The sequence below is a fragment of the Haliotis rubra genome, unplaced genomic scaffold (genome assembly GCF_003918875.1).
Source record: "Haliotis rubra isolate DU_JTF1 unplaced genomic scaffold, ASM391887v1 Scf990, whole genome shotgun sequence".
NCBI lineage: Eukaryota > Metazoa > Mollusca > Gastropoda > Lepetellida > Haliotidae > Haliotis > Haliotis rubra.
This window is the reverse complement of record NW_025767735.1, coordinates 38,162-65,143: the sequence shown is the minus strand read 5'-3', so window position 1 is coordinate 65,143 and position 26,982 is coordinate 38,162. Positions and strand designations below refer to the sequence as shown.

Below are 26,982 nucleotides of genomic sequence, written 5' to 3'. Positions count from 1 at the left end.
TCTTTCGATATTCATATAAATCCTCATGCACAATGTTAAAAAAGTTCTAAATGTTACGTTATTTCCAAACAGTCAAAATGCACAGGTAGACTTTTGCCATTTGAAAAAAAAATTAATGTACGTATCAGTCGGCAGGAGTTACAACACCCGGACATAACTTCAAACATTGTCTTAGTGGTGTAACAGATAGAGCGTCTCCCTAAACAGCTGTGTGTCTTTCATAGAGTGAGTGAGCTTATTTATATATGTATATTATGTATATGTGAGTGAGTGAGTTGGGTTTTACGCCGCTTTTAGCAATAGTCCAGCAATATCACGCCTTGCGACACCAGTAATGGGCTTCACATATTGTACCCATGTGGGGAATCGAACCTGGGTCTTTGGCGTGACGAGCGAACGCTTTAACCACTAGGCTACCTCACCGCCCCTGACAGTGGTTCGATGCGCTTCTAAATATAAATGTGTGGTGTCTCGCCGTGATATTGCTGGAATATTATTAAAGCAGCGCAACACCATACTCACTCCTCTTATTCTCACTCTAACTCGTCAAAAGAAGGTAAATTTTGATTGTCAATCCAGACGGGACGGTGTTAAGGCCAGGTACAAAACCAACTTGTAGTCAGTAAAATGTAGACGAGTGGAGTATCTATGTTAAACTACGGCATGGTATCTATTAGCACAAAAATCATGCATATCGTAACCTACAAAAGTGATATTATCACAAATATCCACACGTGCATATATGTTTGAAGTAATGAGAATGAACACGACTGTTAAAGCTGTTGAGAAGCTGTTGTAGGAAGACGAACTGGAAGTTTGTATATATTAATGATCTTCAGTATCGTTTATTACATGAACGGTGAACTGTAATAACGACATCATCTGTATTACATAGAGATGGATTTACACGAGCAAAGTGTGTCATATGACTTAAACGAAACAAAGTGTGAAATTTTGTATTGCCCGAGCGAGGCGAGGGCAATTTTATAATTTTGCACCATTTTCATTATAAAGTCGTATGGCACAATTAACTCGAGATGTAATAATTTCATTATTGTCCATTTTATCAATGTAACATTTGTGCAGTAAAACACGGTAAAGTGTAACGGACAACTAGATTAACAACATATATCGTGAATGGGAAATATTTCAGAGGACAACCATCAAGGTCGAACACAACGGTGTTAGACTATATTGTACAACATCAACGTAAATGATACAACGTTCTTGTTGAACGATTATGAACATATTTCTAAAACGTCTATGCCAGTCCTCATCAAAGCAATCGCTATATGCTGAAAATGCAGACAGCAATACACTTCGTCAGGTCCGACACCCGGTGTTAGACTATATGTAGATATACAACATCAGAGTGTAAATGATACAGCTCTTGTTGTTGAATGATTATGAACATATTTCTGAACGTCCTATGCCAATCCTCAACAAGAAACTGGTTAATAATCTGGAAAATACAGAAGCAATACACATCATTACAAGACATATTTCAGACAACCGTCAGTTCAACACAACGGTGTTAGACTATATGTAGATAGACAAAAACAGAGTGAAAGTGATACAAATTCCATGTTGAATAATTTTATGAAACATACATCTAAACGTCCTATGGCAATCATCAACAAAGGAGTACAAATGCTGAAAACGTTGAGTTTCTGGTAGGTGCCTGTTGCATGCATAATAGGTGCATGTTTGTATATAACGTCCCAGTGAATACCACCCAGTATGACCTATCCGAGTCAGCACTGTCATTGCAAATGGTACACGTATTTCACAGCTGCCAGTGGAATTCGAGCGGTGTGACAGTATGTTCCTATATTACTCAAGTTACCAGCACGGACATTTAATGAGGTAATGTACATATCTAGTAACAAAGAATCACACCGAGGACTACCATGGAACGTCGAGGATAAATATCAGTTAGGCGACAGTGTTACACAGAGTATGACGTCAAGCGTGCTACAAGCTAGCTTGACTACCTGAATGCATTTCTTACCGTTGTGTGGCAAGTGATTTGTACGGAACATGTACCTACACTCTCAACAGCAAATGAATACCTACTTGGATTAAAGTTTACTGTGTCAAGCGTCCTACTTATATCAAACATGGAACTGTGAATTACGAATAGTGAGTGAGTATAGTTTTATGCCGCTTTCAGCAATATCACTGTAGGCTTCACACATTGTAACCATTGTAGAGGAATCAAACCCTGTTTTTAGTATGAACAGTTGGTTTGAACGAACATATTTATCACGTTTTAATAATATGTTCTTAGAAGAACATATATGGCGATGGACATTTATCGGGGTTACATGTACAAGTCCCTCTGTAAATGACGACAATCACTGCGCTCACTGTAAACATTAACCCGTGAGAACTGCTGAATGACATCGCCCCACTTGGTTCATAATGAACACTACACTCGAAATCAGGTTGAGTTGTAGATAACTAGTTAGTCGGTAGTAAAAGGGAGAATTAATACACGTTAACTATTAAAATTCAGATTAAACAGAATATTAGCTCGAGAAACCTTTACATGGCGGATCCTCTCCTTTCGTTTATTGTTATGTCGCGGTTACAAAAATAGACACAGCGTCATGCTCAGTGAGCTTTAAGGGTATTTCGTGTTTTTAGAGTGAACCTGGACAACAAGTCCTGTGAGATTAATTCTAGGTGGACTATCTCTCACCCAAGACTATCTCCCTTATAATGTGTTGATACTAATCTATTCTTCTGTATTGCATGGCCTACATATTCAGGCGATGTTTAACCAGGAAGTTATTTGTGACAATACAAACTTCCTAATTTCCAAATCTTTTCAAGGTGCACTTATCAAGTCAAGCTGAACTGTCAACGGTATGACAGAAGTCTGTGATCGTGTGGATATATGTCACCTATCTTTGCTACCTTCTTCAGCCAGTTTGTGCAGGTGAGACATATATTTATATGGAGAAAGAGAATACTGAAATACTGAGTACCTGAAATAAAGGACAGCTTTTCGTGAACACAAACTAAGATTACATTTATAATTATATGACAGTGTTACAGGCTATGCTATGCATTTGATCATATGCATGTTTTGTATGAATATGCACACATGCCGCGGAAAGAGCAAATTTAACGGGTAACATTCCAAGTTAGGATCAAAGTATGGCTTCGATTTGCGTTATGTGTAGCTGCACGTGTGTTCACGGGTGCTGCACGTTGAGTACATTTTCAGCTTCGCGCCTTTGCTATGAGATATGATACATCATAGTTAAGAATAGAATGAGCTAGATTATAAATAGTGGTAGATCATTAATGTAGGCTCAGTCACATATGGGCATGACAACCTTGAAAAAAGAAGAGAAATGCCCCAGCCGAGCCCGAAAACAAATCTTCCACAATGACGTTTTGTTCATGTGAGTAAGAAACAAAGAAGCAATACCTTGGAATTGGTATAGTCTAAAGTTAAATGTGTGTCTAGTTAGGAGAAAATGTAACTAGGCTAAGAGGACCAGGATATACTCTTCAACATAGCTTATATCGTGAGTAAAAATGTTCAAGTGAGTTAAAATTATCTCTAGTGACATCAACACGAATGTTTTAACGTTAAGTTAAAACCACGTCAGCATCCTTTGAAGTCCTTCTCGGTCCTTGGTAATGCTTCTTCACCTCTCCCCATTCCATTACTAACATCAAAGAGGAGGTAGAACAAAACGAATAATTGCCTAATAACCGACGCCAAACAGACAGTCATAAAATATCTCAATGGCGGAAAGCAACATTCAAAATCTCAACATGGAAAGGTATTTCTAAATTGGGCTGTATCGGTGATGCATATGTACATATATATCATATCCACGTGCTCTCTCGACCCTTAAAATGACTCAATCTTTACTGGCTCATTTAAAAGGAGCTGAACATACGTAAAACCATTGTTTATCACAATATGGCATACCATATGTATAACATTCACATGTACATAGCTGCGTGTTGTGTTCATGCAGGTACAACATACACCAGTAAGGCATGCAATGGAACCTATGGACTCGTCTGTACTCGACATGACATCAGCTGCAACTCCATACAGAAGATCGCCATCTATGACGCCTACTACACTAACAACACCGAGTGTCCACAGACAGGCCTCTCTAACTGCCTCAATTTCAGAGCGGACGGTGTAACAGAACATGGATATCACCGATTCCAACTACACCGAGCTGGTCTCCCTGTACAAAACCGCTCAACAAAGAGTCGGTGTGTGTATCAGGGTCCCTCGTCGGGATACAATTCGTACATTCTCTGTTGTGAAATATCAGTGTATTGAAGGTAAGGGTACAGTGTAGTATTACTGTTTTAATAGGAGAAACATCGTATCTCACGATAACGTGTTCAGAAGGTTGTCACCACAATGACCATGCTGAATTCATTTGTATGTGGACAGTATGCATGTTCATATCGAAGTTTTCTCGTCATTTACATTTCGTTTAACCATTTAAAACTTCTTTTTGAGAAATAAGTAATTTGGTGAGGTAAACACAAAGCAGTCACTGGAAAAGTGCAATCATTGCCTTCACTGCTGACAATGAATTAATGCTGCCTTGTGATTTGAGAATTCAGCAGAGTAACCCTCACGATTTGCCACTAGATGCCAAGGTGTGACGGCACATTAGCAAGAAAATTGGTGCATCTTTGAATCGATATGTCATTATAACAGATCGGATAACAGTGTTGAGGTCATTCTATAATGATACCCTCGGTTTTGCTTCCACATCACTGTCCAGGCAGGGATGCCTACCTTGGACAGAGGGCAGTAATAAGAAGACACAAGGCAGTGGCATTTAACTGTTTACATATCTTAACTGATCTGATTTTCGTGTAATGGGCCTAATGATGCTTGTTGCTGTCAGTATCGTCAGCTTGGAATCAAAGAGTAAAAGTATTGGTTGTCATAGCAATTCTCTGTAACTGACGGCGGAATACAGGATCCATAACAGTTTGTATGTCACAGGCTACAGGGACAACATTCTCCACACTGTTTTCAAACACCTGGTGTCTTCAGTGCGCAATCGCTGCCTCAACTTTATCAGCACAATTAGTGATCACATCCGACATGACATTGTTGTCTGATTTATTATACTACTACGCTCGCCCTTCTATTACCAGGTGTTGGTTTTGCCAATGACAGACGAATAAGCGAAATTAATGTAATTTTTTTAAATTGCGTTTTACATTTATACCTCCTTGTGTGAGACATGGTTACATTTGTAGTATTTTACATTTCATTTTACATACTGTTTTATAATAGTGAAACATTTCTTCAATTGCGGGTTTGTGTGCGAACATGAATATACAACTGTTATTAAAAGAGACACGTCAGTAGTCACCTGGACGATGGACATGAAACAAGTAGAAATCACATTCTATGATGAGGTAACAATAGTGACATATAACAGGGTGGTAAGAAAACAGATAGAAGCGAGACCTAATAGTAATAAATACAAAGACAAAGAGATCAGTAGTGATGGTAAATTAAATTAATAAGTCCCATGCGCTAGATAGATATGTTCCCTGGTTACGATTGATTGCTGGTTGGCTTCTTCTGATGTCTATGGCCTCTTGCAACTTTCTTTGCCGCCAGTTGCTGTTGTTGACAGATAGGGCTTTGGTGGCTTCCCATACGATGGCATGGTCCTGGTTCTTGTTGATGTGTTCCGAAACAGCAGATTAGAGGTAGAGTTTGTTGACGGACGCATGATGTTCTTTGAGTCTGGTGTTAAGGGGCCTGATGGTTTCGCCGGTGTATGGGTCACCACAATTGTAGAGATTTTGATATACACATCCTCTAGGGTTGGGTGTTGAGCTGCTGGTGCCTCTGCCATCCTGATGGGTGATGGGGCAGCTTTGGGGTTAGGTTTGGATGTTTTGAGGGTCTTGTTGATGATTCTAGATACTAGATGTTGAGTGAGATGAAGGTGTGCTTGAAATGACATCAACATGGAGATGATGCAGTAAGATCCGTCAACAAGTACAACAAGACTATAAGTAGAAGTGTTAAAACCAACAACCACCTGACGTTCCTACTCCGGTGCCGTGACAGCAAAATTGTTCCCAAAGGTTTCAAATTGTCCTCACCTGTCCAGCATTCTCCGGCCATTGACAACATCCTACATCATGCCAGTTGTCGAATTGTGAAACATCACATTAAGCATCTACGCAGACAAAGGCCCACCTTCAACAGCATATTGAGAATACAAGATCACTCCTTGAAGACATTCTTAAACCTGATATCTACCACAAGACCCAGTCCTTAGCCCAGTCCAGTCGCCACCAACTCAACGAAAAATTCAAGGCAACTCACATCAACAAGTTCTCTCAACTATGTGTACAACGCTCAGCCCAGAAAGATGTCCAGGCACCTATTTCAAGAACCACTAACAATAACACAGTCGTCAACTTAAGCAAACAAAAAAAGAACCTCACTTCAGCACAAACTTCCCCTCCTTGCAAAAGGCCTGATGTATGTCCCAGTGAGTAGCAAAATCAACACCGGCATTGAAAGCGGCCTTCAACAACTGGCACCAAACGGTAATGATGACTTCTTCCGCCATCAGATTATCGAAACCATCAAGAAATCCCCCACACCACGCCCAAACCTCACTAACAAAGAGAAACAAGCGATCACTGAACTTCTTAAAGACAATAACATCACCACCACAGAAGCAGAAAAAGGCAAGGCAACGGTCATCATGAACACCCCAGATTTCCTCCAGCTTGTCAACAAGACCCTCTCCGACAAGACCACCTACCAAACCCTCCAGAAAGACCCCATTGCCAAATTAGAACATCAGCACAAGAAGACCCTCAAGGACCTTCACCAGAGAAGAGAAATAAACGACACCATCTTAAACCACATGAACCCCATCAACTCGCAAGCCCCATATGCCAGAGCCACAATTAAGATACACAAGGATCCGACCAAAGCCAGACTATTAGTCTGCTCCAGAGGATCAGTCTTTTATAACACTTCCCATTTCCTTTCCCGACTCTTAGCTCCCTTAGGCAAAGATGGCAAATCCTACATCAGTGACTCTTCTACATTAGTCAATCTATTAAAGGAATCCAACCACACAGGCACCATGGTCAGCTACGACGTAATCGAACTCTTGACTAACATCCCTCTAAAAGAAGCCCTAAAGCTCCAAACCAGAACTGACGACCTAGACACCACACTCACCATATGCATTCTACTATATTTCTTCAATCTAGTTTGTTTTAATATGCATTCTACTATATTTCTTCAATCTAGTTTGTTTTAATATGCATTCTACTATATTTCTTCAATCTAGTTTGTTTTAATATGCATTCTACTATATTTCTTCAATCTAGTTTGTTTTAAATGACGATCATTATTATTCTTACTACAAGACCTTCATTAAAGGTAAACGTACACGTACTACTTGTCCTCTGTTATTCTTAAGAAGTGTTCAGTATTTTGTATCACAAAGTCAATACATTCTTGTTGTGTTCGCGTAACAGTGACTTAATGTGAAAATACACTTTTGTTAATTAATGGTCCCCAGAGCGGATGTAAAGGAATGCTCTCTGGACCCAAGCATCTTGGGATCGTCTGTAATGGCCAACACGGCATGTTAAAGGTTAATGTGAATAAACCTTATGAATCTTCACCATCTTCAAGTCTGTGAACCCAGTACACCACATAATTGGCGACGAGGGTCTAGAGGACGTATTCAGACATGGCTGCATACGTTAAAATCACTGATTTTAACAGCGATGCTGAATCTTGGGTCGCGTACAGCGAGAGGCTGTCTGCATACTTTACCGCGAACAAAATCACGGATGGTGATCAGAAGAGGGCTATTCGTATAAGTGTAATCGGATCAAAGACATATGGACTACTCGGAAGTTTGGTTTCGCCTGATAAACCAACAGATAAGTCTTTTGACGATTTAATCAAAGTGCTGGTAAAACTATTTTGAACCGAAGCCATCAGCGATAATACAACGCTTCAAATTCAACACGTGCATGAGGCGCTCCGATCAGTCGATAGCTACCTATGTTGCTGAACTTCGCTCTATTGCTGAACACTGTGGCCATGGAACTCAAATTGAAATTATGCTTCGTGACAGATTGGTGTGTGGTATGTCAAAGACGACTTTTGTCCGAGCCTGATCTGAATTACAACAAAGCGCTGGAACTAGCTCAGGGCATCGAATCTGCCTCTCGGAACATCTTCGATAGTCAACAGACTTCACAGATCCAAAAAGGGTAAAATGTACATCATGTGTCAAACAGTTTTCAGGGACGCAGGAAACCTTTGTTGATGAAGATTGCATTGACTTTTGCACAACAGAATATGAACTTTGTCATGTTGGTGAGCAAGACACATCTGTCCCACCATATTATGTCAGTGTAGAAATAAATAATGCATCAGTACAGCTGCAGATTGATACGGGCGCATCTTTCACCCTCATCACTAAGTCAACGTATGACAAGACTTGGTCATCCAACCCCTCCAGTTATTAAGGAGACTTCACATGTCCTTCGATCGTACACAGGAGAGAAGTTGAAGATGGTTTGTTGGTATCATTGATGTGGATGTAAGATACAATGATCAATCCTTACAATCATCTTATTGTGGACGAAAAAAGACCAAGTTTACTCGGAAGGGACCTCCTCAACCAACTGAAACTCGATTGGAACGACATTGTAACCAAACATGAAATTTGTGAACTAAGTCAATCAGTGACACTGGAACAAATATTCGATAAACATGCAAACGTGTTCAGTGGTGGTATCGGGGAGATCAAAGGTACATTTGCAACAATCCATGTTTGATCCAAATGCCAAACCGAGATTCTGCAAGGCACGTCCAGTTCCTTACTCACTGAAGAAGAAGGTGGAAGATGAACTTGATAGACTATTGAGTGATGGCATAATTGAACCAGTTCAATTCTCGGAGTGGGCCACGCCCATCGTACCCGTGCTGAAAGGAAATGGACAAATCAGAATGTGTGCTGACTATAAGACAACAGTCAACCAAGTCTCCATGTTGGATCAGTATCCAATTCCGAAAATAGAAGATCTCTTTGCGGAACTTTCAGGTGGCAAGACGTTCACGAAGATTGACCTTGCCGGCGCATATGTTCAGCTTCCGCTAGATGAAACATCAAAACGGTATACCACTATTAACACTCACCATGGACTATTCCGGTATAACAGACTACCGTTTGGCATCTCTTCCTCACCTGGCATATTCCAGAGATATGTCGACAACCTTTTGGAAGGTGCTCCCATGTCATTTGGTTACCAGGATGACATTATCATATCAGGGAAAGATGACCCTGATCATGTGCAGAACGTCGATACAGTTCTAGGAAAACTGTCAGCTGCAGGAATTCACGCTAACAAGGACAAGTGTGTTTTCCAAGCCAAGGCAGTGACCTACTTGGGTCATCGAATTAGTGCAGAGGGGCTCCACCCAGTACTCCAGTACTCAGCAAAGTTGAGGCTATACCCAACGCACCTTCTCCCACAAATGTGTCCGAACTTAAGTCCTACCTGGGGCTTCTCAATTATTATGGGAAATTTCTCCCAAATCTGTCTAGTGTGTTGGCACAGTAGTAGATACAATGATAAACCGGGACCAAGTCCAGCAAAAAGCCTCTGCAAAGCTTTATTTCCCAATAAAGCTTTTGTTAGGCCCTTAGGTCTCGCCACTATTGTATCTACTACTTTTGAACCCTAGTTAACTTCCCGGCCCCCACGTGGCACTATTGTGCCACTTCCTTATCACGTGATAGCTCTATGCCGTGTTGACCTCGATGAAACAGTTTAATGTGAATCGCCTATGATCTCTTTGGTGTTCGTAATAAAGGCTTGCTGGGCTTTTCGTACCCCCTGTTCTATGTAGTTTTTTTTCTCATCTTCGCTGATAGTGGACTTACGAGACTTGGACCTGATTTCTTGTTTCATCTTACGGTACTTGTCAAGTTCAGAGAGTATTGAACAAAATTCCTCCTCCCAAGATCTTACTGTCAGCTTTGCTTCGGCTAGAATTCTAATTTCTTCATGTTTCAATGCTTTACGGTGCAATTTGCGAGATACAAACTTAAATACCAATCCAGCCAACCCTGACACCCCAGCTGTTATTTCAATGCCCAACACTATGGGTGCGGCTACGATGGTTGTCAACAAACCGACACCTACTGCCCCTAGTCCCATGCTGGTTGCCATAAGGGCAGTATCAGCTCCATCCACGATATTGAAAGCTCTATGGTACTTCTTACATAGTGCTTTCCGCGCGTCGCAGTCTTGTTCTAGTTGGCGTTTTACATCACATAACTGCCTCAAGCGGAACCCGTCTACAGTTTCCAGTGTCTTAGCGACTTCCTCTATGACTGAGTATAGACCCATCTTATAATATATATTACAATATATATTTTAATTGGGTTTCATTTAACCTTCGATTAATGTACCTAAAGCTGATAATACTTAGATTAACTTGCGTGTAAAAAAGCGGGGTCTCAGCTCTACTTCCATTTAGGACACGAACTCCATCAAGGCTTGCTAAAGGTCTGTTTCCGGAAACCTTAATAATACGACAACGTTGGTTTTTATGCCTGTATTCCCAACCTAACGGAAGATAATCTAAAAGGTGAATAAAATTCCTAGTCAAACGTACATCTCCGAGATAGACGTCTATGATGAATGTGAAGTTTTTCGGGACATCTCTAAAATCCTGTTGGTAATCGAGTAATTTGAGCTCTATCTTTACCTTCCCACTGAAGCTAACATGTTGCCCGAGTGGCCCGGTATTCGTATGACTTGTACACTAGAATCCGGAATGAACGACCCGAGAATGATACCGTTGTTCCTAATCTCGGAGATAGTATTATTTTGTTTTCGAGGAGATATAAGGTGAGGTGAGGGTTAAAAGTTGACTAACCATTCAGGCTCTTTAAAATCTGATTAAGACACCCGCCTATACACGTTGTCTTTCAAGTGCAGGATGTATAAGGTGTCTTCCTCACCAGGTAGATCAAACTCCTCCGTGTCCCCTAGGTGGTTAAGCGTGATGTTGGGACGATGTCTGGTCATTGCTATATTACTATTACGAGATAATTTCCAACTGTTTTTCTGATAATCTCTCAGGGATGCACTTAACCCCCATGAAGTGTATGTTGTCCAGTGGGAAGATCTTGGTGAGTGATATCGTGTCTTCCACAGTCACGGTGACCCCCTGCAGACTGGTGTTGGAGTTGACACCCACCCGCACGTAAACAGTGCAAACGTGATACTGGTGTCGTTTCCCCCACCGGTGTTTGATCCCCTTCACGATTTCGACTTCATCCCGCTATGGTTCCCCTAGGTAGACTTGGATGACCAGCATTGAGTTCGCCGGTAGACTCTCCAGGATGTTGACCATGCCTTCGAATTCAGACACCAACTGCAATACCACGTTTTGCATCCCGGGCTTGCTAGATAGCATGTGGGCTGCCATACTGGCGGCTGGGCTGATGACTACGCTACGTCTCTGAGCCGGGACGTAAGCCACGAGCAGGGTTCCGTTGTTAACACCCCCCACGTCCCGCCACCCACACATACTGGTGCGATGGGTATAGTGGCTCCAGTCCCAGAGCCTAGGGTTCAACCCACACCCCCACAGCCCCAACCCCCACACGTTCAGGCGTCCAATCAGCAGCACCGTAAAACAGCCCTGGTGGTCGGGGGGATCGTGGTCGGTTTGGGACTCATTTGGTTAAAAATTCCTTAGCCGCTACGTACACCAGACCCACCACGATGACAATGGCTGCCCACAGGTTTTGACCGAGCCACATGGCAGTTTTAGCCAGAGCGCTCAGCAGCCACGAGACGATGCTACCCAGGATGCCGGGCAGGGCTTCGGCGGCCTTACCAGCCAGTTTAGCCAGGGCCTCCCCGAGGGATTTCAGGTGTATTTTTATCCAGTCTCTGACGCCCCCACCACTTGGTGACAAGACTAGGGTTGATATGATGAAGCCCAATGCAGTCAGAATGCTGGCAATGGTGATCCCTTGCTCACGGAAGAGGATTCGGATCCTGTCAGCTAGGGTGGTGTCCTCATTTCGGACCCGATCGATGGTTTCCCGTACGCGACTGATCTGGATCGGAGGGCTTCCTGGTTCGAGGAAGCGGATTCCAACCGAGTCCATCTCTCGTCTTCCAAGTTTTTTATTCTCTCCTCGATACGACGTTTCATATCATCGTCCTCCGTTTCTGTGAGTTTTATTTTCTCGCGAGCGATGTGCTCGTCGAGTTCGTTCAGTTTCCCCATGTTGTTCACGAGTTCTCCACGTACATGTTTCAAGGCTTCGTCTAGGCCTCGCAGTTCTCGAACAGGGAATTCGAAACCAGGCAAGGGGTTGTCATGGTACAATATGGCCAATATTTTTCGATACTGTTAGCATCACCTTCACCGCTGAGCTCACCCTTGATGTTTAGTAGATCTTTGACGACCTTCGGGGGAAGCTAAGGCCGTGCACCACCGTAATCTCGCATGTTTAATTATCATGGATAAAGTCAGTACCATGGCAACCGTTGAGAGTAGACAAAGCGAGCGGTTCTCGTGCGCTTATTCATGAGATCGATCTCCGGATGAGCTTTCAATAGCAGCATGTCATCGATGGTAAACTTGGAATACTCTATTCCCCACGGCTTGACGTAATTTTTATCCTGTGTTAACCCCGTGTAATAATCGTTGACGGTTGTTTTTAAAAGTTCGTAGCTCAAGGTTCCTCCCATGAACGAGGTGTCTTCACCGGAATCCACCTCAACGGACGCACCAACGTCAAAATCATCCATTTCGATATCGTCAGCCATTATTTATATTAAACTTTAATATTTTATCTATATAACAATGTATGGCGGGAAACTCGATCCTTTCCGAAGATCAAGAGAGCCTCTAGGCGTCAGAGCGGTGCGCCAGTCGGTGACCATCACCAACAATCCCAGCAAGATAGACCAGAATCAAACGCTGCTGGTTAGATTCCCAAACCTGGGTGTGAATGACCTTATCGTACCAGGCACGGTTCGACAGGCGTTCAACCTCACGTTGACCTCCGACAACGACAAACGCGAGCTAGTGCGGAACGTAGGTCGAGCCATCATCAAGAAAACCACCATCAAGATCAGCGGTAACGAGGTGCTGAGCATCGACGACAGTGACGTGTTTCACTGCTACGGGGACCTATGGAAAAGCGAGGGAGAACGCGTCAATGATGTGTACCAAGGTATCAGCAAATCGACTCAGTTGAGCGTGGGGTACGGCTTCACGGCAGGCCAGCTAGACAAGATTTTGGCAGGCGAAAAGGCCATCGCCCAAGTGTATGGGAGCGGGTACTGCTTGCCGCTCGACTTCGAGTTGCTCACAGGACATGCGCCGTTTTACCAGGCCGCGCTGGGTGATAGGCTTGAATACGAGCTCACGTTCAACGACTACAGCAAAGTAATGCGTACGCCGAAAGGTGATGAAGCCAGTTACACCATCGACAACATCTGTCTGGAGTTCGACATGGTCACTAGCCCGGAGCTGGCCAGGCAGGTTCGAACCCAGTACTCGGGGAAGGTGGCCATCCTGTACGATAGGGTCCTGAGGCATAGATCGGTCGTGCGGGATAAGAGTGACACTGTGTTGAACATCAACCTGAATGTGTCGGCGCGATCGATGAAAGGTATCCTGATCGTCCCCGTAGAGGATTATGAGCCTTTCCGAAGTGACAGCGAGAAGTTTTTCAACCCCGAGATTGAAAAGGTGGAAGTGACCATCGAGGGCGTGCCCAACCAGCTGTTCAGTCATGGTATGAGAGCATACCAGCAATGGGATGAGATAAAAATGATACTGGCTATCAAACAACACCCACACATAACCAAAGACCTGGACCTATCCTCTGTGCAGATCGGTGAATACCTGACCACCAAGTACGCGCTATGGTTGGACATGCGATCCACTGATGACGATAAATTGCACTGTAGTGGGCGTCGCATCGATAATGGCAGCGAGGGGATAACAATCCAGATTACTAAGAAGGCTCAACCCGCAGGCAAGTTGAAATTATATTTGTACGTTATTATGGACGCGCAACTTAATATAGACAATGGGAGATTCGTGCAAGCCATTTACTGATGGCCGCAAGCCACTGCCTGCCGGCATGCCATCTATTGATTTGCCCTGCGACCTGCCTGCGCCATAGTGTGTGGACAGATGGACTGTGGGAAGACCGTTTTCGTGTTGGATATGTTGGAGGGGTACTACCGGGATGTGTACACAAAGTCGACCCGGGGACACGTCTGCAGGACTGGTTGAAGGCTTATCACAACAAATTTAAAGGGGAGTCGACGCTGTTCATACTGGACGACTGCAGCGCTAATCGTGAGATAACAAAAAAGAGAGACATGCTATCGTACCTGGCCTTTTCCGGCCGGCACGCAAAGCACAGCGTCTGGGTGCTAACGCAGAAGTTCAACTTGGTGTTGAAAGACCTCAGGGAGCAGACGCGATGGGTGGCCTTATTCCACTGCAAGGACAGGGATTCGTTCGAGGAGTGTTTGAGAGAGAACGATGTGATGAGCAAACTAGAACGGGAGCGGGTAAAGAAACAGCTCGTTGAAACTAAACATGCTAAGCTCGTGCTCAAGACCGACCAACCCGTGGCCTAAAGGGTGTTTTAGCTTAGCAATGGTTAGCAATGCTTAGCAAAGCTTAGCAAATGCTTACTAAAGCTTAGCAATTAATTGTTACAGTTCTATAGGGTGATGGTTGTTTTTGAAGTGCTCGTCGTGTGCAACTTAACCTTTATCTCGTTATGTTTAGCCTGCATCGGGTATTATATTATTAAAACTAAAACTTACTTATTACATTATAAGATGGAGTGTGATGAATTGCTAGAACAACTGTTGGAGCCACAGGATCAACTGTTGCCACAGGTGAGTGACAACAAGCGAGAGAGACTGGTAGCATTGGCTGTTGGTGGCAAAGCCAAACAATACTTTGGGGACTACACTCCCGATAAAATTCAGAAAATGCCAGCCGAAGAAATCGATAAGCTGTATGCGAGATACGAGGCTAGACTCGGGGCCGAGATGACAGAGGCTATAGGATCGACTATGACCCAGATCTACACTGGTATGGTGTCGTACTTCCTTCCCATTCCCCTGGAACGTCGACTTTACCTGTGGGAGGACCTCAAGAAAGACCCGTTTATTGAACACGCCTTGAGCTGCATGCTGTACCACAAATACGGTATGTTTTTAGCCCCCGGTGACGGCGGCGATTATCACAGCAAAGCATTGCCAATTTAAGGAGGGGAAAAATAATAATAATAGTATACAAGATGGATGCTGCCCAAGAAATGAGTCCCCAAACCCCCAGGGAGGTGACCCCTTCAGAGGAAACCCCATCCCAAACCCCCAGGGAGGTGAACCCTACAGTCACCAGGCAGAAGAACCCTAAGAGAGTAGCTGCCAGTAAAAAAAGGTGGTCTAAGAGTAGCACGTGGAGCAGGGCTCCCCTCCTGTGGATTGCAGGCGCAACTGCTGCCGTGGTTATCCCATGGTTATATAATAAACAACCACCCAGGGAGGGTATCCCTCCCCAACAATTAGAGGTCAACCCACATATCACGTTATAAATATATATTTTTATATCATATACATAATGTCTGAGGGGAAAACGTTCGTCAACGATGCATACCACGCCACCGTGGTCGCCAGTCTAGCTGTAGGGTACGATCGGTTGACCAAAATGGTGCTTAAACAACCGACTATCAAGCTAGATTTCAACCTGCAGGATATGGGTATGCTCATAATGAACCTGGGTATGGCGATGGCCACCAAGGACATCCTCGTAAAACAAGGGATCATACCGGAGAATATTTTGAAGTAAATGTAGTTATGTATAGGATGGCTGCGATCGCCATGATGATTAGGGGGGGTTAGTTAACAAGCTGAACGTAAGCGCCACGACCTGGCCGTGGAAAGATAACAAGCAGCACAAGCTGAGTATGCGAAGAAACGTGTACTCGGGATCGATTACATTAACGAACGACTACAGCGTGAGAACCGTGCCGTTAAAACGTTCCATGATGTCGGCGACGCAGTGAGAGAATACTACCTACTAACCGGTAAACAGCTAGAACCACTCCCTCCTAAGCCCACACTCGCTCAGTTCTACACACCATCCCCGAGGTAAAAGGACCGGGAACTGGTCTTTATCTTGCTGGGTCTAGCAGCTACTGCGTTGGTTGCGAATCAATTAGACTAAGTACTCATATAAGTATAGCAAAGATGAGACCCGCCCCGTACTGATGCCAATACATACTTATGGGGAAGACCGAGGCCTGCGGTAGGAGATGCAGGACTGAGGGGTACTGTTGTTTTCATATAAAGAGTATCAACTACACGTGTTCTGTGTGTGGTGTCGGGGTGAAAGGTCACTACTGCCTATGCAAAGCTCACGGAGCAAACGTAGTCAGACATCATCTTATCTACGAGAAGAAAAAAGACTACAGAAAAGAACGTAGGCGCCTCCTCAGGATAGCAGTGTAAGGGCTGGAGGAGTTACATCCCTTTGTCAGTGACCCAATTAGAGACTGTGCACACCTAGGTATAATAATGTTCGTGGAAGTTGAGCCCAGGGAAAGTCATTGCCTGAGAAGCTGGCAGATTGATGTTGGGGAAAGTATAGATATCAGTGTACTCAAACCCATGATTGTTAGCGAACTCTATAAGGGGTGCTCATTTACAATCATGGTGAAAGTAGGGTTTGATGTACCGTGGGCTGGGCACACTTGGAATTACTTTGATGGTGGACGAGTAGATGTGCATGGGGAGATAGATATACTTGTTGAAGACTCGTTGCAAATAATACAAAACACCCTACTATGCTGCGCATGTTCCGGGTGGTTCGAGGGTATAATCGATAAGGTCTATCTAGATATTTACTAAGGATGTTATAGCGCCTCTATTTTTTATTAAGGTTGGAAGAGTTGCTATCCAATTAGAGATTGATCTAGTTATGTGTGTACACAATGTCTACTACTCGGGAGCTCAAGCAGATTGCGAGGCAACGAGGTGTAATTGGTTACTCTCGAATGACGAAACCACAGTTGTTGAGATTACTCGGCCTACAAGCCCCTCCCACGGTAAAACAACTAAAACTCCGAGCAAAAGAGCTAGGGTTGACGGGTTATTCCCGCCTCGACAAAGCCGGGTTAGTTGCATTATTAAACGACCCCGTAGCAAAGCCCCACACTGTGAAAAACACAACTCAAAAAGGAAGCTCGCGAGTTGGGTTTATTAGGTTATTCCCGTACGAGGAAGCCACAGCTTGTAGAACTATTACGGCAGAATAGAGCTATTGACCTAGAGTTCATGCGCACTGAGCGCGCTGTAGCTAACTATTTGAGAGGCTGGCACATGCATGTTGATAGGAACATAGTCATCGCCGATATCAAGCCTCTAATCGCTGATAAAGTCAATGAGGAACTAAACGATTTGGGAAGTATAAAGTTTCAAATCACAGTGAAAATGTCACTCGATAAACAGCAGGCGGGAACACCCACCGGGGTCATTGAGTACGTTCAGCCTTACTTCCGAGGTAAACAAGAAGTTGTAACTCATACAGAGACTATAGACGAGTCAATCGATACCAGTTTTCAGCAGATACGAGAATACCTAGAACGCTACACGCACATGGGTTCCGGATGGGTCGTGGATAAAATCGATAATGTCTATCTAGACATAGCTAACTACGTGCCATTCAGAGGCGGGTCGTACCTAGGCTTGCCCCCCTACTACAAAGCAAAACAGGCCATGGTCAACGTCAAGAATAGAGGAGACGATTGCCTGAGGTTAGCTACCAGGTCAGCCTTGTTTCCAGCTGACACTCATTCGGACAGGCTTTCCAGCTATCCCCAAGACGATGGGCTCAACTGGGATGGTATAGATGAACCCACCCCCATATCCCAGATCACTAAAGTAGAAAAACAGAATAATATAGCCATAAACGTCTTAGGGCACGAAGGTAACACAACAATAGTGCACAGGGTCAGTCCAATGTTGGGGGAAGGGGGTCGCCGCATTATCACTATATTCATGACCCAGCGAGGTGATTAGTATCACTACACGTGGGTAAAACACCTCAGCAGGCTGTTGCACGACCAGTCGAAACACGTTGGGAAAAAACACTTTTGCAAACGATGCCTGCACGGTTTCAGCCGACCCGACCTGCTGGAATCACACCAGGGGGATTGCAAAGGTGTGGGGCAGACGGCCATACGAGTCGACATGCCAAAGGAAGGCGACAATATCCTAAAATTCGACAACCACAAGAACCAGATGTCCATGCCTTATGTCATCTACACCAATTTCGAAGCCTTGGTCAAACTCGTTGAGGCTGCTGGCGGCGGGGCTGCTTGGGGTACCCCAGCCACACAAAAAAACCAGGAGCACGAGGCCTGTGAGTTTGGATACGTGGTCGTCCGGTGTGATGGGAAAACGAAAGCTCCCGTAGTGTACAGGGGTCCCGATGCGGCTGAAAAGTTTCTAAAGTGCTTGCAGAAGGAAGAGAAAAGTATTAGGAATGCACTACACACAGCCGCTCCCATGCGTATGACTCAAGCAGACGTCTGCAGCACTCACTGCCATGTGTGTGATAGCCCACTGAACGGTGATTCGGTAAGAGATCACTGCCACGTCACCGGTAAGTATAGAGACGCCGCTCACAGCGTGTGTAACCTCAAGCTTAGAATCACCCCCAAGACAATAAACATCCCCGTGGTCTTCCCCAACTTGAGAGGGTACGACTCTCACTTGATCATGCAGGCCATCGCAAAAAGTCGACGGCAACCTGACGTGCATCCCTAACAACATGGAGAGATACATCTGCTTCAGCTTGGATGGTCTGAGGTTCATCGACTCGGTTCAGTTCCTCCTGTCATCACTCAACAGTCTGGTCAAGGCCAGCAATACCTTCCCCATCACTGATCGATATACCGACGCCGAGACTCGACCCCTGCTGATGAGGAAGGGCGTGTACCCCTACGAGTACATGGATGGTTGGGTCAAGTTCGCCTCCTATCAACCGATTTTACAGCAACCTGACCGACTCGGCAATATCCCAAGACGATTACTCGCACGCGATTAACGTATGGAATAAACTGGGCTGTAAGAATCTGGGTGACTACCACGACCTGTACTTGAGGACAGATGTACTCCTGCTAGCCGACGTGTTTGAGACGTTTAGGAGTACGTGTTTTAAGCAGTACCAACTCGACCCCGCATGGTACTACACCAGCCCAGGTCTGTCGTGGGATGCATTGTTGAAAAAGACCGGGAGCTAAGCTGGAATTGCTCACCGATTACGACATGCACCTGTTCATTGAGAAAGGCTTGAGAGGTGGGATTTCCATGGCCTCTAAACAATAGTCAAAAGCCAATAATCAATACGTGAAGGGTTATAACCCGAATCAACCCAACACTCATATTCTCAACCTCGACGCCAAAAACCTGTATGGTTGGGCCATGAGCCAGTATCTACCCACAGGGTGATTCAAATGGGCATCGCACGAGGTCGATGTTATGAGCATCGCACCAGATTCGAACAAAGGCTATATCCTCGAAGTGGACTTGGAATACCCCAAGGCATTGCACACATCGCACAACAGCTACCCCCTAGCCCCCGAACGTATGAGGGTTAACCCAGACTGGATGTCTGAGTACCAACATAACTTGTTAGGTGGGCGGGTGGCAGACGTTGAAAAACTAGTGCCCAACTTAATGAATAAAACCAAGTACATCGTTCACTATTGCAACCTACAGCTGTACCTGTCGTTGGGTATGAAGCTGACCAAAATACATAGGGTGCTCGTGTTCGACCAGAGCCCCTGGATGGAGCCCTACATCAGAATGAACACGGACCTGCGAAAGCTGGCCACCAGTGATTTTGAGAAAAACCTCTACAAGCTCATGAACAACTCAGTGTTCGGTAAGACTATGGAGAACCCGAGGAAACGCGTGACCGTGAAGCTGGTTCAGTAGAATGAGAAAGACAAGCTCAAGAAACTGATAGTCAGCCCGGCATTCAACCGGAGCAAGATATTCACCGACGATCTGGTGGCCCTACACATGAAGAAAAGCCACATAAAATTCAACCGGCCTGTTGACGTGGGGATGAGCATCCTCGATTTATCCAAACACCTGATGTATGACTTTTACTACAATGAACTGAATAAACAGTACGGCGACAGGTGTTAAGTGCTGTACACTGACACGGATTCCCTGCTGATGGAGATTCGAGCCGAGGACGTGTACGAGGACATGAAGAAACGCCTCCATTTGTACGACACCAGCGACTATCCCAAGGACCATGCCATACACAGCACGGTAGATAAAAAGGTCCTAGGTAAGATGAAGGACGAGTGTGCTGGCACGCCCATAGCCGAGTACATAGGCTTGAGACCCAAGATGTATTCCATCCTGAATGCCGACAATGGTGAGATCCGAAAGGCGAAGGGTGTTAAGAAGTACGTTGTTAAACAACACATCAAACACGCCAGATTCAAGGAAGCCCTGTTCAAGACCCGTACCTTCAGACATAAAATAAACACGCTTAGAAGTGATGGGCACAGGATATACAGACTGATGATAAACAAGACGTCCCTGTCGCCGATGGACACTAAGTGTTGGGATGTTGGATAGCTATTGATGGGATCAACACGTACGGGTACGGGCATGAGAAAAATGAACCAAGAACATAGGTGTATATATATCCTGTCGGGGCGACATGTCACGGAACCAGAGAAAGCTTGAGGCTATTTACTACAGCCCACGTGGGTACTGGAAAGGAGCTAGCGCCCTACATAAGCTGGCCAAAATGGCGCGAGTACCCCCAAACGAGGCCAAAGCGTGGCTTGAAAAACAAGCCCTGTGGCAGATCTATTTACCGGCACCACGCTACGTGCCTAGAAGGAAGTTCGGTATTAACATACCCAATAGCGTTCACCAGGCCGACCTCCTGTTTCTACCCCACGACAGGAGGTACAAGTATGCCTTAACCATCGTGGACGTGGCCAGTCGCTACAAGGAAGCCGAACCCTTGACCGCGAAAGACTCGGGCCCAGGTAGCCCGCGGATTCGAACGCATGTACAAACGCAGTCTGCTGACGTGGCCCACAGAGCTGCAAGTCGACCCTGGGCGGGAGTTCATGGGTGCCGTGTCACAACTGCTAGACAAACACGATACCAAGGTCAGGCGTGGCGTTGGCGGTGCTCATCGCAGCCAAGCCATAGTTGAGAGATTCAATCGGACTTTGGCAGAGCGTTTATTCGGGCATCAGTATGCGAAAGAGATGGCCAACCCAGGGGAAACGATCGACTGAATGGGTAGCCCGGCTGCCTCAGGTGGTGTCGGCCATCAACCATGAAACCACCCGTCTCACCGGCAAGAAACCAGCCGACGCTATCAAACTAAAATCAATAATTGCTGAGTCGTCTGCACCATTGCGTGGGAAGGAGAAACAGATACCAGATAGGGCCCTCGTGAGGTACCTCTACCAGCCGGTGGAACACGAAGGGGACACTCGGAAACGAGCCACTGATCCTATATGGTCAGTCAAAACTTACAACATAGATAAAGTGACATCAAAGCTGACGAGCCGAACTTGTACTACTTGAGAGATGGGCAAGGGAGAGGTTTTGTTAGAGAGGAATTATTAGTCATACCGTACGGCACAATGTTACCCCCCAAGCAAAATATTTAACACTTACTGTTGAGTAATCCCAATAGTATCCTGTATCACATTAAACTGTTTCCTATCAACACGACACGTCACATGATCAGGAAAGTGCTGGTTCACGGTCATAGTGACCAGGAAGTTAACTGGGATTCAAATATATAAATCGATTTTTAATTCTAACAATATAATACCTGATACACACGAAACATAGTGAGATAAAAGTTAAGTTACACACTATAATAATTTCAAAAGTCGATATTGTATATATCATGTTAACAGTAACCGGGTTTAAAACCTCCTTTGCGCTACTGTAGCAAGTATAGATGGAGCCGAGTTAAGAATAACGTCATAAACTGGTTTGCGCTATTATAGACAGAGCCCAGCTTTGGATGATGCAATCCTAGGATAGACCCGTTAAACCGAGATTATTCAGCTAAGTCCCAGGTAGCTCAATCGGTTGAGTGGTGCGGCCCATTATGTAAAGTTTGTGCGAGCTATACATGTGGGTTCGTATCCCGCAGTTGCCTCAGTGGAGATTACTTGCAACTTTGTGTGATGTGAGGTGTTTAGGTAAGGAATCAGGCTCATATCAGTTGGGTCGCTGAAAAGGGACTCAGCTGAGTGGGGCACTCTCATGGCGAGAGAAAGGCAATTTCCCTTTGGAGAAGCGCAACATCATCTTTCGATTTCACCCTTGGGGAATTGTGGCTGCCGAGGACATTTTACTACTTTTTAGAACCTTTCTATCTTTCTATAGGTATATTCGCGGTCATAGTGGCACAGTAGTGCCTGCGACACTATTGTGCCACGTGGGGGCCGGGAAGTTAACTGGGGTTCAAAAGTAGTAGATACAATGGTGGCGAGACCTAAGGGCGTAACAAAAGCTTTATTTGTGAAATGAAGCTTTGCAGAGGCTTTTGTTGGACTTGATCCCGACCTATCATTGTATCTACTGCTTGGCACCTTGCACAAGATGTGAAATGGACATGGGGTCATGAACAAACGCGAGCTTTTTGTGAATCAAAAGAACTCTTGAACTCAAGACAGCTGCTTGTTCACTATGATGCTAATAAGGACTTAATATTAGCAACTGATGCCTCTCAATACGGCCTAAGAGCCATCCTGTCTCATGTGATGGAAAATGGTACACACAGACCGATCTCCTTCGCATCTCAAACGCTCAACCCTGCCGAGCGTAACTATTCTAAAATTGAGAAAGAGGCCTTATCAGTGATCTTCGGAATCAAAAGATTCCACTCATATATATATGGACGTCATTTTCATATCAGCAATGTTCACAAACCTCTGGAAACACTCTTCAGAGAGAAGAAAGGTGTTTCTACAACTGCTTCAGGTCGGATCCAGAGATGGGCGCTGACACTCTCAGCATATAACTATTCATTTCGTTACAAACCAGGTAATAAGATGAATCATGCCGACGCTATGAGCAGGTTACCGCTACCGGACAGCCAGCTTCTGTGCCCATACCTCATGAGACCATAGCTGCTGTAAACTTCCTCGACGTGACTCGAGTCACGGCTGCTGACATCGAAAGATGGACCCAGAAGGATCCTACCCTCTCCCGAGTGAAACGTTTCATTACACATGGTTGGACACATTCCAAGGAACCAGAGTTACAACCATATATGACCAGACAGACTGAACTTAGCGTACAGGGAGGAATCATCCTTTGGGGCTCACGAGTTGTTGTGCCGCCACAAGGTCAGCAGAAAGTACTCAATATGCTACACGACGGGCATCCGGGAATTGTTCGCATGAAAATGCTCTCCAGAAGCTACGTGTGGTGTCAAGTTAATGCAAAAGCCAGAGCTTCGGTGCCTATGCATCCATGGGAGTATCCGCAGAATCCTTGGATTCACAAGGATTCACATTGACTATGCAGGACCTTTTCAGAACAAGATGTTTCTACTCATAGTTGACGCACATTCCAAGTGGTTAGATGTGCATGTATGCAAGTCGTAGACTTCACAGGTCACCATTGAGATGCTGGAACGAACTTTCGCAACACATGGACTGCCAGTTACCATTGTGTCAGACAACGGCACAGCATTCACAGAGCATGTGCTCACACCACCTTATCATCCAGGCTCAAACGGTATGGCGGAACGATGTGTACAAACGTTCAAAGAAGTCATGAGAAAGAAGAACGATCTACCTCTGTCTGTCGAGGCCAAGTTCTCGAAGTTTTTGTTCCGCTACAGGTCGACTTTGCATACCACTACAGGTAAATCACCTGCTGAAATCATGTTCTCAAGGAAAATGCGAACTCACCTAGATCTGTGCAATCCTGACGAACGTTCACGTGTGAACAAGGCACAGCAGAAACAGAAACTTCAACACGATGGTCAGCACAAGGACAAACCTATATCAGTTGGCGATGCTGTCTACATTACTAACATTGGACATGGTTCACCTTGGATCCCTGGTATTGTGATGACGAAGTCTTCTGACTCATTGTGTGAAGTGAGACTGTCAGATGGACGTTTAATGAGACGTCACTTGGATCACGTCAAACGACGTTATGCAGAAGAGACTGTTTCACATCCAGTTGGCTTGCCTGACATGCTGATCCCTAATACTAGTGTGTCAATCAGCAGTGATAAAGTTGACATGCCTTCACCATCTGTACATAGGTCATTGCAACCTCCATCTGCAATCAAGGACATTCCTCAACCCGTGTTAAGGCGATCAGCACGCAGTGTCAAACCACCAGTGAGACTGGATCTGTGAAATCAGTGACTGAACAGTAACTGAAGCAATTACTGCTTCATCGCGTTGTGATGTTATTTGAGTGTTATATTCTAGTACAGTTTAAATGGCAATGAGCAAGCCAAGCACAGACTTCACTTTAATTCCTCAAAGGCATTTCAAGTTAATGTTTCATGTTTTGCATAATTATGAGCAGCAAGCTTAAAAGGGGGGGGGGGGGGGGGATGTTGTGTTCACGTAACAGTGACTTAATGTGAAAATACACTTTTGTTAATTAATGGTCCCCAGAGCGGATGTAAAGGAACGCTCCCTGGCCCCAAGCATCTTGGGATGGTCTGTAATGGCCGACACGGCATGTTAAAGGTTAATGTGAATAAACCTTATGAATCTTCACCATCTTCAAGTCTGTGAACCCAGTACACCACAATTCTATAAGTGCAAGCGCTCCACTTCGATACAGGAAATACCAAGGCTGCATAGACCCGTGAAGATCCGGGTTGGAATTGGTCCATGTTTGTCGTAAGAGGCAACTAACATATTTCACAGAGACGTCGTTGTAATGGTGTTGCAGGTTTTGTATATCTACCAGTTCTATTTAACCGTCGTTTTGAGAAATGTGATCTATGAGCTTTGTTTTTACAAAATAGATAATTCTCAAGTTTTATAGATGACTTGACTAATCTGTATGTTCTGAATTTGTTATTTGAGGCATGAGAATCGCTTAATGAATGCTTGAACATGTCTTCACACATGGACTGGAGTTTATTTATGGTACTGTCGAAACTGGCGTTTGGGCTTCAGTAAACCCTACCCCAGTTACCTAGTAATTATGGTCGTTCCACATATTTCCGGGAGATGGTAGCTCTGGCGCTCCACTCGCTTGGTCCGTTGCAGGATGCTAAGTCCAGGAGTGAGGGGTCGGACGACCGTGACTCCCAACTAGCCACATAACATTCATGTACTGGCACACATACATTCATAGATAAACGCAAAACAAAGTTTATACTCACATAGTTGTTTTCTCTGTCTCAATCCATCTCTTACTACAACTTCATCAACAGACAGGATAGGCTCGTACCACACAGGAAACTGAGTGACGTGGACTGGCTTCGGTCACTTAAAAGCGCGCACACCTCGCTCAGTGCCAAACCTATCTTTTTATATGGTTCGAGCCTGGCCTGATCCTGATCACATGTTTCAACCCATCCTTTTGATTCGTTAATCCTATATCCGTCCTAGTACTCATGAATATTATGATTGGAAAATTATCGGTAACTACAGTTCGGTAACTCCCCCAATTTTTATTGATCTGTTATTGGGTTCTGTCTCAAGCGACGTATACATTTCTAACTTACGACTATTCTCTTAGACTTTGTCTCCTCCCAGCGTCTAGACGTTATCCATCATGAGCCAAACTGCAAATCTACACACGGAGTCTGATGTACTTCACTTACTGATTTAGGGATGCATTTTTTACCTTATAACAGTACATAGGTTACATTTATTCTTGTTCACCATTTGAAAAGTTTGCTTTATTTTATTAACTGTATATAACCAGGCTATATCACAAAGACTGACATTTGCTTCCAAGGCATCTTTTAGGATGACATTTGTTGTGTTATCTATATAGAACATTTAGTCAAGGTGTATTGTTAGTTTTACTGGAATGTCATCCCAAAAGACCGATCGCTTTAATCTATGATCAGCACCTCTGGATTTCCTGGTGAGTGCTTGTACTGTCCATTTTTATGAAGTTATATTCCGAGATATGTGAGACTTTGAGTATAACAATATATATATTTACCTAAGATGGAAGAATCGTCACTTATTCGTCATTATGGGAGGTTTACTTGAGTAGAGTATGTGACATCAAGCCGGCCAGGAAACGTTGCTAAATATCTGTATCCGCCAGTAGTGAAACTGACTGACTGTATGGTGCCAAATAAGAAAAAAGTCAAGATATCAAGATTTCATCCATGACATGTGTTTCTTTAACGCGTATAACTAATGGGTCGTATGACTAATGGGGTGCCACCAAATAACCAGCATGTGCACATGTTTACCCGTATAGTTTAAACTTGAGAGATAAGTAATGGTTACCAAATAGTTTCCTCAATGATGCATTTTTACAACTGATGCCCTTTGTCCTTATGTAAATGTTGCATAACTACATTTTGTGCTCAAAATACACAAAAATCGCCACTGACCTATTTACCTGAGATTTTCACCTGCAACGATAAACGTTATTGAAGATCTGAATCCTCTAAAGACCTGTCAATTCGATGTGACAAAATGTGTTCAACATTTTATGAGAATCTCATGGAATAATGTTCATGATATATTTATTTCATATACAAGACTATATATTTTGTTTGTTTGTTTTTGTGTGTGTGTGTCATTCGCTTGTACTCAAACTTCTGCTGGCCAAGTAAAACAAACTACAATGTAAACGTATGTCCAC

At 44.4% G+C, this 26,982-nt stretch overlaps 2 protein-coding genes and 3 long non-coding RNA genes across 6 annotated transcripts in view; 4 read left to right on the top strand and 1 right to left on the bottom strand.

Annotated features, from left to right (window-relative positions):
* The window catches only part of LOC124265743, a 107,883-nt gene that overhangs the window by 53,489 nt on the left and 27,412 nt on the right, over positions 1 to 26,982 (top strand). The gene's annotated exons all lie outside the window — the stretch shown is intronic.
* On the top strand, positions 1,749 to 4,199 carry LOC124265735. The gene is made up of 3 exons (XR_006895514.1): positions 1,749 to 2,146; positions 2,839 to 2,944; positions 4,005 to 4,199. It is a non-coding gene; the product is annotated as an uncharacterized LOC124265735 (long non-coding RNA).
* LOC124265741 lies at positions 2,556 to 25,406 on the bottom strand. Its single transcript, XR_006895522.1, has 3 exons — positions 25,297 to 25,406; positions 11,106 to 11,110; positions 2,556 to 2,566 (listed from the first exon to the last, which is right to left on the bottom strand). It is a non-coding gene; the product is annotated as an uncharacterized LOC124265741 (long non-coding RNA).
* LOC124265736 overlaps positions 4,220 to 26,982 on the top strand; it is a 31,568-nt gene continuing 8,805 nt past the window's right edge. Inside the window, exon 1 of one of the 2 annotated variants that reach the window (XR_006895516.1) lies at positions 4,220 to 4,326. This is a non-coding gene — a long non-coding RNA (uncharacterized LOC124265736). The remainder of the gene's footprint in view (positions 4,327 to 26,982) is intronic. The other variant, XR_006895515.1, reaches the window with a different exon arrangement.
* On the top strand, positions 6,244 to 25,102 carry LOC124265733. The gene is made up of 4 exons (XM_046700564.1): positions 6,244 to 6,877; positions 7,014 to 7,023; positions 16,372 to 16,374; positions 24,947 to 25,102. The coding sequence occupies exons 1-4, from the start codon at positions 6,516 to 6,518 to the stop codon at positions 25,007 to 25,009; spliced, it is 438 nt and encodes a 145-aa protein (XP_046556520.1). The 5' UTR covers positions 6,244 to 6,515; the 3' UTR covers positions 25,010 to 25,102.